The sequence below is a fragment of the Cajanus cajan genome, chromosome 4 (genome assembly GCF_000230855.2).
Source record: "Cajanus cajan strain Asha chromosome 4, NIPB_CcT2T_4, whole genome shotgun sequence".
Lineage (NCBI taxonomy): Eukaryota > Viridiplantae > Streptophyta > Magnoliopsida > Fabales > Fabaceae > Cajanus > Cajanus cajan.
In genome coordinates, this window is record NC_138520.1 from 65,944,973 (window position 1) to 65,959,330 (window position 14,358).

The 14,358-nt window shown below is 30.4% G+C and overlaps 1 protein-coding gene across 1 annotated transcript; it reads right to left on the reverse strand.

Annotated features, from left to right (window-relative positions):
* Positions 1-2,912: 2,912 nt before the first annotated feature.
* On the reverse strand, positions 2,913-5,254 carry LOC109790170 (uncharacterized). The gene is made up of 5 exons (XM_020349287.3): positions 4,471-5,254; positions 4,102-4,178; positions 3,941-3,974; positions 3,742-3,850; positions 2,913-3,659 (listed from the first exon to the last, which is right to left on the reverse strand). Exons 1-5 carry the CDS (start codon positions 4,736-4,738, stop codon positions 3,038-3,040), a joined length of 1,110 nt encoding a protein of 369 aa, XP_020204876.1. The 5' UTR covers positions 4,739-5,254; the 3' UTR covers positions 2,913-3,037.
* Between the last annotated feature and the right edge of the window lie 9,104 nt (positions 5,255-14,358).

Sequence of the window (14,358 nt, forward strand, 5' to 3'; positions counted from 1 at the left end):
TAATTTTATTAAAATTAAACAAAAATTAAACCTAATACTTTTTAGATCGGTTATTTCATAACCGATCTTAAAAGTTAGACTTTTAAGATCGGTTAAATTTTAACTGATCTTAAAAATGCTTTTAAGATCGGTTATTTTATGACCAATCTTAAAAGGTATGTCTGACACAACTTTTAAGATCGGTTACAAAAGAACCGATCTTAAAAGTGGTATTACAAGATCGGTTACAAAATAACCAATCGTAAAAGTTCAGCTTTTAAGATCAATTCTTTAATCGATTTTAAAAGTAAAAAATAACCGATGTTAAAAGTCTTTTTTTTACTAGTGTATAAAATAAAGAACCAGAAACAACCTCTCTTCTAGCTCTTTCACTTTAATAGACTTGGAGCTTGGGGGCTTAATGTACCACTCATCTTGAATAAGCTGAGTTGATCACGCCAACTCACCCACATTACCTCAGTTAGCTCGAGCTAGCCTTGTACTACTGAGCTAATTAACCTCATCCAACTCGCCCATGTTAGGCCTCCCATTCACCATCATGAAATAAAACCCCACGCGTGCGGAACGACACCAACACCACATTAAAGTGCAACAAATTCACACAATAAATCTTGTATGCAATCATGCGAATATTTTTTAATGATCAGGTAAGATTATATCCTAAAATTAAGCAATCACCGTACATATACGTGGACTCCATACATCATTATTCTATCCTAATCCTAATTCTTCACCTAAACCCCCCTCAAACTTGGGCGTCGAAATATCTTTGTAAGTGTTCCTTTCCGGTAGACTATGGAAGAACAAGAACATCACCCCTTAGGAGCATACCCGTAGGGTTTAAAAGTTTTTCTTTATTTTCAAACAATCGTACGTCACATGTCCCAACATCATCCTTAAGTTAAAATTCAACTTCTAAATAAATTTATGAGTAATACAACACCAGACAAATAAAAAAATTTATTAAAATTATTAAACTTAATATTATATTGATATAAATCGACTTAATTTATTTAATAAAAAATAAAACTATTAATATATATATATATATATATATATAATATTTATGATATCATAATGCTATGACTCATTTTATTAACATTCTTTTTTTGTAAATATAGAAGATTGATACATGCAATCACTAATACGAAAACAACTTAAGTTTTGTTTTCATAGATTAATACATACTTACTATTATAAAGATATATAATGATGTACAATATAAGTTCTGTTAAAAAGATTTTTTTAATTAACAGGGTTTAATCAAATTACACAATGAATTTCTATTTGTATTATAGTTGGGTTTATAGACTACTTTTTTTTAGGGGTCAAACCTTCATTTTTCTTCAGTGTGTAATTTACTTTCATTTTTCCCTCCTTTTCAGTAGTACAAGTTACTTAAAAGAAAAGCGCAAGTAAATTGATATGACAATGACACATTTGGAAAACAACTTAATTTTTTTTTATAAAAAAAACAAGTACATATCACATGAAAACGTATTTGTATGTTTAATCATAAAAATTGCTGAAATATATAATTTACATAAACTTTATTTGGATAGTTTTTTTTTATGAATCTTAAGCATAGTGTTTGACTTAATTTATGCTTTTATTTCCTCTAAAAGGAGAAAATACACCTGACAAAATTTTAAGGAGTTCTAAAACTTAAATCGTATAATTTTTTTTTCTAAAAGAGTCAAAAAGCCACAAGTAAGATTTTTTTTTAAATCTAATTAGAGGAATTTCTATTTTTAATAAGGAAAAAAAAGTTAAGAATAAATTGTGTTAATTAAATACTACCTTATAAATTAAGTTAAAAATAATTTATTAGAAAGCCATCAAATACCTTTATAAATTCAAATAAGATTCGTAATAGTTCCTCAAAATGTTATAATCATAATCAATTCCTCTGATATTTTCAAAAAATTATAAATTTTTATTATCATGTTTCTTTATGAAAATCTAAATGGGCTTTTTTTTCTGTTTAAACTAAAATAATACACTCAACAAAAGACATTTTACACATTAGAAAATCTTAATCCTGAAGAACTCATCCATCTAGATCCTTTAAATTATTAAATTAATTTCATAGAAGAAAATGTGATTATTAGAATATTGATGATTTATATTTTTTATAAAACAACAATTATCTATAGTCCTGATCATGAATATGTAAGAACTAATTATTTAATTTTTATAGTAAATTAGTTAATGAAAACTTTCATTTATTATACCTTACATTTAATATTATCTAAATATAGAAAACTTATATCAATGTTTTTATTAAAATAATTATTGTCCCTGCTTCATCCATCAATTTTCAATTATATAAATTCACTTATATTAGACATTTCTTTGTCTTCTTCACTCCTCTATCACAATTTATTTAAACAAGAATTTATTCTTTCCAGTAATTTCTATTATATTCTATTTGGCACGTTCAAATAAAATAATAGGCTTACTAATACTGAAAGAAACTTGGTGACAGGATCATCATTTTTATCATTTTTAGAATGGAACACATGTAGCCATGCATGTAGGATCTAACTATTTGAATTTCATGTCGGTTCTAATTTCATCTCATCGATGGTCCGATCCAATCAATCTTAAAACTTCATCCATTAAGTACATGAACACTAAAGATTAATTGTTAATTAACAAACAAGATTTACAGCATGACAGTCACACAGAAACAGTTTAGTTTTTTTAAGAAAAAAATTATATCTGGAACCCATTATCGATGGGTGCAGAGGTTGCTTTGTTTTTCTTATGATTTGAGTTGTACTGGGCTTTCTCTTTTAGCATTTCTGTGATAGAAGAAGAGTAGAACTAAAACCACTGGTGTTGAGATAAGGATTCTTAGCGCCTACCAAGCTAGCTAGTGCCACTATTTAATAGACAAACTGTTAATATTCACTGTCCCTATATAGAAAGAGACAAGAAGAAAATATATATGTGTCAGATAAATGTAATAATTGGTTACAATATGCATGATTTATGACAGGTACCTCAGGATCTCACTTAGAGTTTGTCTCATTCATATAGTCAGATCCAGAGCACTGGCTCTTTCCCCTTGCCCCTTAGAATGATCTTGTGCTCTTCTCAACCTGTTGCTAAGATGAGAGAACGAGGACTGAGAACACAAAGAGAGTGATAGATTACTATCAACTTCATGGTCCACCATGCTTTTACTTCCTTGGTTCTCATCACTGACGACCCTTGAATTTATTTTTAGTGACAGATTCAAATCAAGGTGATCAATATCTGAAGCCTTCCTTTTCAAGGTCTTTAGTTCCACGGGATTTGTTGCCAACTTATTATAGGGCATGAGCTGTTGTGCACTTGGCTGTTGAGTAGATTGATTTAGACCAACCTGGCTCATTTTTATTTGTGTGCATGAGGATTCATGGCCACCAAATGAGAAGAACTTGTCTTTTTGTTCATGAACTTTATTTGTTGACATTTCGTTGAAACGTGAAGAATCAACTTGGAACTTATTGTGAGTCCAATTGATGTTACTATTGGTCCCATGGATCCTCTCACTCAATATGCTGCCATAAAATTCAGGTCCAGATTCATCTACTGAAGTACTCCTACTCAGGAAGGGCCTGTGCACCATGTTTTCATAGATAGCAAGAGAAGCATCCCCATATCCATATCTGTGAAAAGAAGAAAAATTCTTACTCAGTTGTGCAATTCTTAATGCATGTTATAAAGAATTTGAAGTTAAAGTTTAATTGCCTGTATGCTGAACTTTGTTTTGGATTGTAGCCTTGAAGCATGGGAAGTTGGCTAAGCTTGTAAACATTTTTGTCTCCAGTTTCTACAAGGAGCCTAGGATCACCCAATACTGTCATATATAATACAAATATTCATTAGGGACTTTTAAAACCCTAATCTCTTATTGATGCATTATGCCAAATAGAAAACCTTATTGTACCTTGATTTGTGTCTATCTTCTTGCTCCTGTACATCTGGCAAAAGAAACATGGGAAAATAAAAGAATTTAACCAAATTGGCAACAAATTAAAAATAAAAAAGCAAAATATCTATTTAAAGGAAAAAAATTGGTAGCAATTATATATATATTCTATGATTTACCTGTAAATGACTCTTGACATGAGCAATACTTAAACCTTTGATATTCATCAACTGAAGAACTAACTTTGGGGTTGCTCCTACACCCAAGAAGACCAATATATATTTAGAAGAATAAATATAACATAATTCAAATTAATTTCTGAATTAAAACATGTTTGGATAAAATTTAGAAGAATTTAAAAGAGTTTTTTTTTTTGAGAATTTTTCTATTAAAAATAATGATTTTTTTTATAGAATCTTAAAAGAATTTCTGGTTTGTATTTAAGTAGGCTTTTAATTAATCTAGTAAGTATTAATGCTAAAAATCCCTTGAGAAAATTGAAATCTGGAATTTGAGTCACAAATAAGCTATGTGTGTGTGTGACTCACTCTCTTGTCCTCCAAGTCTTTGAACAGCATGAACAAAGCGAAGATGAAGATCAGGTGTCCAACGTAGCCTAGGCAACTTGGATCTAACATAAGGCCTCACTGTTGTTGTCTTCTTCTCGTTTTCTTCCACAGTGCTGTTGCTTGAGCTTCCTCCATTGTTCTTTTGCTTACTTCTATCTTCATTATTGGCCTCACTTTCTTCACAATAATCTTCCTCGTTAGAAGGGCTTGTCTTGTAACATTCCGAGCCATGTCCCTCTTCTTCCATCCTCGTACCCTTCAATCTCGGAAACTGGATTTTAAGATCACAATTTGAAGCAAGACAAAAGAAACAGTTGCCTCTATGTCTCTGAATGTTAATTAGTGGTGGAATTAACACTAATTCACAATTTCAAACTCCTACTATTGTTCATCTCCTCTACGCTTGGACATTGAAAAAGAAAATCCTTGATCTTAGCAACACCATCGTAGCTATATAAATAAGGACACATAAATCGATGACAACCCTTATACGACTGTGAGATACCCAGATACTGAAACCGTCTCTAAATCCTAAATTGATCTTCACACAGAATTTAGAACAGCTTCTCTCTCTCTCTCTCTCCCTCTCCCTCTCTCTCTCTCTCCTCTATGTGCCTCTTTGAGATGAGTAAACGAATAATTTGGTTCTCGTCGTAAGCATGTTGGTGTATATTTAATATGCATGGACATCAAGGAATGGAGGGAATATACTTGATTATTTCATGTGAGGCCAATTTTATCTTTCCAACTTGAATAACAATTATTTTTTTTCCTGTAATTATAAAGTAGTTGATATGAATATATTATAGCCAGTCATGGGAATTCTTTAGTATTACGTTAGTAGAGCCGTACATAGCATACAATAGGCAAAAAAGAAAAAAAAGAAATGTTCTCCCGAGAATTTTGAAACATGAGTTTGATTGTTCTTCATGATATATAAATTAAAATGCAAGAAACTGATACTAAATAAAGTTGTTATTAATTTTTGTGGTGTGTATCCTAAGTCGACTCTTATGTCTAGCCTAGCCTTACTTTTATTGAGGTGTGAATGTTTGAGTTGTATGGACAATGATTCTTTTTCCTAGCACAATCGAGTCATGGTGAAGATGGATAGAGTACCTAGGTGCTCAATCAATAGTGATTTTAGTATAGTGATGATGTTTATTAATAAATGTGTACCTGGTATTGTTAGTGTTAATTATATTAATTTAATTATAGGATGTTCAAGATGAGTTGAATTACCTGACATAGGGGTCAAGGCTGCAGAAAAATAATGCTAACCAATTATTAGTGGTGTGCTTGACTTGTGCAAATATTAGCTTTGATAAACATTTTGTAGTTTATTAGATTGATTCTCATCTTAGACTGAAATTAATAGCCTCTTAAATATACTGGATATCGAGTTAATCTGGAAAAATACTGTACTATTAATATCTCCTAAGGGATTAAAATGCATTGATATGAAGGAAAAAAAAAAAAAAAAAAAACTCTTCGCCAAAACATAAGCATTGCTTCATATTGTTATTCGGTAGTATCATAGTAGAGTGATGATACATAAGTGCTTAAAAAATGTATATCATAATTGAGGTGAATAAGACTCAAGGGATGACCTAAGAACCAAAATTGTTGGCAAATAAAAAATAATAAAATAAGCATATACATGTATCATTTTTTTTAAATGAAATTAACTTGATTAAATTAAAGCATGGTAGGGAACATGGTAATGCCATTTTCCCTTCTCATGTAACAGTCAATACCAAACTTTTTCCAGGCGAATAAATCATTAAGTTGGGACGTACATGATTTTGATAGCTTTTCTGTACGTATGCAAATATTAAATTTAGTTTTCCTTATTATTTGCAATATTGCAATATACACATCATCTAATAACAAAGAAATAATTGATAGGATACAAATAAAGTCACATATAATTTAAATAAGAAAAGAAATAAAAATTTATAAAATACGTATATTTTATTAGTTAATTAAGGATCTTTTAAATGATATTAAATATTAAATCGTGAAAGTTAAATTCTAAAATACACAATAAGATGTGTATAAAATATCTAATAAATAAAGATAATAATATTCCACTACAGATATATTTTTACAAAATAACTCTTCTGGAATCAATAATAAGTTCAGACTCGTATTTGGTAAGAAAGAAAAAGTACGTTTTATGAAGAGGGTGAATTGATGATTTATAGAAATACTGAATATAAAAAATATTTTATTATTTATATTTTTTATTCAAGATGATTATTTTATTTTATTTTTATTCCACGTACCGACCCTTCCGAGAAAATATATGATTATCATTTTATTCCATTCAAATAATTTTTATTTTTAAAAATTTATTGCATTCATCAACTAGTTGCTTACGTATTTATGAAAATAAGACACATACAAATTATTAGATAATAAATCACGTTACCCTTACTCGCACATTATTAATTTATATTATACATTTTCGTTATCGATCACTTAACTTTAACAATATATATTCAGTCTCGTGATACTCATTACATAGATGATAATTAACTATATAAATGAGTCATTATTAATGAGAATTTGGAATGAAAGCAAGTATATATTGAAGTGGGCACCACATAATATTATTATTATATAAATACTAAAGATCAATCAATTACCAGCTACATATGAATGACAGTAAAAAATGTATGAATAGACAGCAGTGAGAAACATGGGTGGTTTTCAATATTTCATGTGTGAGACTGAAAAATGTGATGCTGTGCTGTCTCTGATGCAGACCCAAACCTCTCAAAAAGATAATATGAAATATATGCCCTTTCGTCGGGAATCACGGGGCCTGCTCTTACAGACATTATTTGCTAAACTCTGTATCCTTGTCTATATTTTAATTTCGTTTTTCATATTATTTCCCTTTTGTTTTGTTTTGATTTTTCAATGACGCGTAGGCAGAGATATATATCATATATAATTAAACACTTATTAATTATGTACATGTCTAAGGACACACTCGTAATCTTCAGGTAGTTTGAGGGTCGAACGAGAACTTCGGGTCGATACTTCGGAGGGGGAGGGTACCTGCAAAAGGCACTATGACGCTCAAGTCAAGACAAGTACGAATCTCGATGATAATAAATAAATAATGACATATCTCGTTTTACGTGATCTATTTATACTAGTTATGATGAGCCTTGAGCATTGTGGATCTCCTCTGACATTTACCAAATTAGGTAATATGGTGCTAATTAGTTGATTATGCCTTAATCATGTGTTTATCCTTGTTAATCATGATTATTGTTTTAATTGTTGTGTTTGGTCATCCTGGCCATTGGCCGAGTCGAGGGGTGGGGCTGTCCTTTCGGGTCTTGCCTCTACCAAGCCGAGACGTCATCAGGTAGGCCGGCTAGTTATGCTGCCCTAGTCAAGCTTTTGATGGTCTCGTAAGTTCGGTTATCACGATTGCTGCCGTGTTCGAGAGCCATGTTGAACCAATTGTGAAAGTCCTTATATTCTAATTATCTCGACGGCCGAGATAGCCGAGTCCAGTGCATGAACAACTTTTATCCCAATCATCTCGATGGCCGATTGAGCCGATTGAGCGTCACGTGTCGTATCACGTGACTGATAGGATCTCCCAGCATAAATTATATTTGGTATAGCACTCTAATGAATATTGAATGTTGTTTTACTAGGAATGATAAAAGTTATCTCAAAATTACCTTCGAGTTGAACTTTAAGTCTACACACTAAACATTTTGAATTTTTAAAAATAAAATATTTATCTCTAATGTATATTTTAGTTTTAATGTTGTCAGGTGAGTCAGAAATTCGAATTAGAGTAGTGCAGAATAGGTTTTAGGGTTGAGGTGGTAGATATAGATGTGGCATATGCATGTGGTAGGAAAAAACAATTGGTTTAGTAATACTGTGGAGGAAACATACTGTTCCCTCTCTCTGCGGCTAACGTTACCATTCTCTCATTCCTCTTTGGTTAGAAAAAGAGAATGCATTTTAGTTGGCAATTAAAGGAACCTTTTTCATTCCTCACTCGTGCGTAACCGTGTGGCCATCTATGCATGCATGGACCGTGCATGACTCGGATCAACAAAGGCATGGGAAAGGAAATCTTTTTCTATTTTCTTTCAGTCACGAGCTTCTTGATAATGGTAGGTTTTGCAACTCCAACGTATGTCAACTTTTTTTTTAATTTTTTTTATTGTTCATTGCAGCATGGGGTCTATCCATTAATTCTGACAGCCAACTACTAAGAAATGATAGTAATATATATGTAGAAAGAGATTCACATAATCTAATCATAACTATCATTGTAACTATTTTATTCGATAACTCATAATTAAAATTAAATTTTAATAATTTAATTATTAAATTAAAAATTTAAGGAATAAATAAAGTTTATAAAATTTTTAAAAATCGATATTTCTTTATATATATATATATATATATATATATTTAAATTAACATATAATACTTTTTATTAATGTACATTAATTTAAATTAATATAATGAAGTAGTAGATGATTTTTAAATTTTGGAAAAATTTGTATACTTATTTATTTATCAAGAATAATATTTAATTTTAAGATTGAATGTTAAAATTAAAGATGAGTCATGAATTATCGAATGAAATAACTCTATTAAGTATATTCTTATAATACATACACATATATATAAAGAAATTTACTTAGTTTAAGAGAAAGTTTAAGCAAAGTTACTCCATTTAATATAAATTTATATAATGAAATATTATATGATTTTTATTTTCTAAAAATTTTGTAAATTGATCTATATATTAAACATTTAATTCAGTGATTAAATTATTAAAAATTGATGTAGAATATAAATTATTTAGTAGAGTAAATTTACCAAGTCACTCATATATATATATATATATATATATATATATATATATATATATATATATATATATATATATATATATAAATTTACTTGTTAATTTATATAGAGTTATCCATATTTAATAACTTTGAATATATGTTTTAAGATAATTGTAATTATAATTTGGTAACACACTAGTACAGAATAGTAAATTTACGTCGATTATTTTTAGGGATTTTACGTCAGAAAAACTTCTGACGTAGAAGTGGGAGACGTAAATTTACGTCGACCGTAAAAAACTGACGTAAATTTACGTCGGACATGACAAGTCCGACGTAAAAAGTTGCAAAAATTTAAAAAAAAAAATAGAAAAACGACTGCAAGCAGAACGACCCGTTCTGCAACCCGGACTTGGCTTTTCTTCTGGTTTTTCCTCTGGCTTCTCTTATCTTCTCTTCTGGTTGTTCCTACTCAAAATATAAAAAGGAACATACATAATAAGTACAAAATACACATTTAGGATAACACTATCAGCAAGAAAAAAAGTTTTACTAGGAAATCACAATGTCAACAGAAAGTTTTGCTTCCTCACCCATTTGCATATGAATGGAGACTGAAATGTCAGAAAAATTATAAGGAAGGAAGAACCGAAGGAGTAGGAGGCGGAGAGATTTACACAACGCGCGGGAGAAGGAAGGTTTTGAAATCTTCAAATCTCCTCCAGCAAGTGTGATGCTTCTTTTAAGTGCGGTGATGTGGATTATTTACGTCGGACCCTAGGAGGTCCGACGTAAATAATTTAACTAAAATTACGAACCATGCCACCACGTTTTTATTACGTCGGGTGTTTATATGTCTGACGTAAAATGGGTGACGTAGTATCCTAATTTTCCACTAGTGACATGTTTTTTTAATGCTTCTTAATTATATATATATATATATATATATATATATATATATATATATATATATATATATATATATATATATATATATAAACCCTCCCTTGTCGAGGTTGGGTAGATTTTAGAGGATTCTTTGGAATTCTGATTTGATTTATTCATAAAATTCGGTTTAATGTGTATCTTCATAGTCTTATGTTCTTTATCCATTTTACGAGTTTATCACTCTTTGAATGATTTTTTTTTATTTATATGTGTTGATTGAAAATTTGATGTACACACTAAAAATTGATCATTTAGTGACCGATGCATTCAATAGCTAAACAATGAATTTTGTTCGTTAAACATGTTAGAGACTGAACTTGCAATTGGATAACAATGAATTGTTAAGTCTAGGCTACGGTTTTGCCATTTATTAAGTCTAAATAAAATTCTTAAACATTTATTAAGTCTATACTTAGCTAGTTATAATTAAGTCCAAGTTTAATACTCAATCATTTGTTAAATGAGAATGAGATATTGTGAGAATTCATGCATTATGCATTATTTAGAGGCATATGCTTGCAAATTTGATGGGAAGGTTTCTATATCATTATGCATTGTTTAGAGGCATGGTTGCAAATTTGATGGGAAGGTTTCTATATCATTGATATTGACATTAGAGTTTTTCTTCGTTCGAAATCTCCTTAAAAAAACATATTGAGAAAGAAATACTCTAGTACGGCTTTGGAACCTTGACAAGCTTTCGGTGAATCTCCATTCTAGTTAAGAGTGACTTAATCGAATACACATAGTGCGATGATTTATTGATTGACATTTATTGATGGCTGCCTTGTTATTTGAGAAAATGAGCATAATGGTACCACATGCATCTAGTACATATAAGAGTTTTATTATCATGAGCATTTGAGTCTTATGTATGTGTACGCTTGTGTGTTAATTTCTAGTTGTAGAAGATGACCAACTTTCCTATATATACCAAAGAGCATGTTGTGAGACATATCTTTGTAATGACTTAGTATGTCACTATACTTAGTATAACATAATTACTTTACACTGGGATAAAATAATTAGCTACACTAGTTAGGGTTCTCATGCACAACACCAGAATATTTATACAATAGATATATGCATAGGGTACAAAAAAATAAGGCATATCTTGCTAATTTAACTGGAAAAAAACATTAAGTTACTTATGGGGTTACATATACTATATATATCAAATATACATTATTGTATAAAAAATAACTCTATCATCGATCAAGTGTCTCTATACAACAATGTTGTATCATTATACATAAAACATGTCATCTCCAACATGATCATCCACTAACCATTGTTTTAAAAATCGACTCAGATCAACTAGTCCGACTAATTGAATTGAGAATCGGTAACCTAGCCAGTCTAAGTCTCACATTAGATCAAATATATCATTAACTCATTAAGACCTAAACGAGTGGTACATTCAAAATTCTAAGTAAAATATCCGTAAAAGTGATATTTGAACACAAACCATTTTCATGTACATGTAAATGTCTTACCACTAAGTCAAATGATTTATTGTTATCATATATAACAAGTAATATATATATATATATATATATATATATATATATATATTAATTTATACAGTTTAATGAGCCTTTAATTTTTGTTGTTATAGTATTATTATATTGATTATAGTTTTTTTAGAGACTTATTTAAATATGCATGATATAAATTTTATTAAAATTTATAAATAGAAAATATACGGCATGAATATTTTTTTAAAACAATTAATAGATACTAGATCATATGATTCAATTAATGATCTACCGGTTCCACCTCTACAGATTCATTAGCTTAGTATCCTAGCTGATTTGATGACTAGTCTAATTTTTAAAACATTGCCACCAACAAGCCAAGTCATCCAAACTAATCCTAACTTGATCTCATATCAAGTATCATTGCAATCCAATAACAAGGGGGAAAAACTAAGCTTGTGAAATAATCAACATAAACAACAAATAATGAGATTACAACTCATATCAATATATACAACTTAAAGCAACAATACAACTCAAGGTATATTATCAACTTTGATCATCATTCATAATGTAAACAACTTTCTCAACACAAGTACTGTCATTAACAACATACCAACTTATAAACAACTAATGTGTCATCATGCATATCAACTTATAGGGATCTTTTACAATTGAGGTGAGCAATCTAAGTAACTTAATCTTACTAAATTACTATGTTTGGCTTATCGCAACTAGGTTAAGTAAATAAACTTCAAGACTCTCTAAGTACCTAGTTAGTAAACAACTTAAAATTGATTTCTCAAGTTTTGTCACTTAAACTAGGAAAGTCTAGTACATATTGGTAGGGTATAACAACTTGGTTATGAGCCTACCATGACTTTAGCTTGCATATCTAAGCCTCTTATGAAATTAGCTTGTTGACTACTTTCTAAATACTCCATACTTTTCTAGCAATTAGTTAAGGATTTTAACCCTCAACTTTATACCTTACCGATTTTAGTTGTTTATAACATGTATGGCTCGACCTAGTCCCATACCATTCAACATTTGGTCGCTTTATAATTAGTATGACTTGGCTTGACCCAATACTATTTTCACATGAATCTAGAAGAGACAACTTAAAAACAACTCCTCATTCAAAAGACAATTTTCTCATTGAAGGATTATCAACTTTAGACTCTCAAAGTACCACAACTTATATCCTCATAGTGAGATATTTTAATTTTTAAAACAACTTTACTCTCTTCTAGTTTTTATGTATCGCAACTTAAAACATGCATCCCATTAATACATGTTTATACAACTTAACATCTTTAATCAACTAATAGTTTACAACTTAAGCAATTTTCATTCATAGGCATCTTACAAGTTAAGCAATTTAAATATCATCCTAGATCAATGCATGATGAACTAGAATCATAAAACATCATAAATCATATGAGTAATCAACATACTACATTCATTATCAACACATAGTCCAATAACAACAAGTTTTTCATTCAACAAAGCACATTTGGCAGTGCCATTTACCTAATGCTCGACGTCATTGAGGTAGAGAGCCCTTTGGCTCACCCATGCTCGGTGCCAATATACTTGCACTTGGCATGGATGAGGTAGAGAGTCTTTGTTTCAATCACGTCTAGCATAGTCAAACCTATGCCCAGCCTCATCTAGGCAAAGGATCTCTATTTGACCCACACCTAATGCCATAAAATCAGTGCTCAACATCGTCCAAGCAAAGAGCATATCTATCTTGACCACATCTAGTGCCACTCATCTTAGGGTTCAATGTCATCAAGTTAGAGAGTTTCTTAAGCAATCACGTTCAATACCTCTCATTCCACACACGGTGTAACCAAGTTAGAAAGCTCTTTACTAACCCACGCTCGGCACCATCAATCCTACGCTCGACTTCATCAAGGCAGAGAGCCCCTAAGTTGAGCCACACCTAGCGCTATGAAGGAGTGCCTAGCACCATGAAGATTCCTACACTTGAGAAGAAATCTTAAATTGGCTCAAACCTACAAGTTCCTTAACTAAACCAACATGCGATACAATTTTCAACATATATACAATTTATACAACACATTTCCAACACAAAATATCACATACAATCACTACATTTTAGGGATTATCAATTCTCACCAAAGCAAGTTCAATAAAACTCATTAAAGAAAGTTTCTTAATTTTAAACAATCTCAACCACAAAGAGGTGATTCTAGGTAACAAACATCAATTATAGTTCAACAACTTTCAATCAACAAACTTATCTTACCTTGAATCACTCAAAAATGAGAAAAGAAGAGGAAGAATTGAGAAGAAAAAAGGAAACTTGAACTCTCCACACGATGCACGACCTCAAATTCTTAACTTCTAAGCTTTAAATAAAAAAAAAAACAATTACCACTACTCAACTAAGGCAGAATCTATAAGGTTCTTGAAGAACCAAAAGATGCAAGGATTTTCTTTTACTCTAGAGGTTATCTCTTTAGCTTCTCGCTAACTTTTCTTAAGATATGAATTCATGAGGTTCATGTCTTAAGAAAAACTTTAAATATCATTCCTTATACTTAACCAACTTGATCCTAACT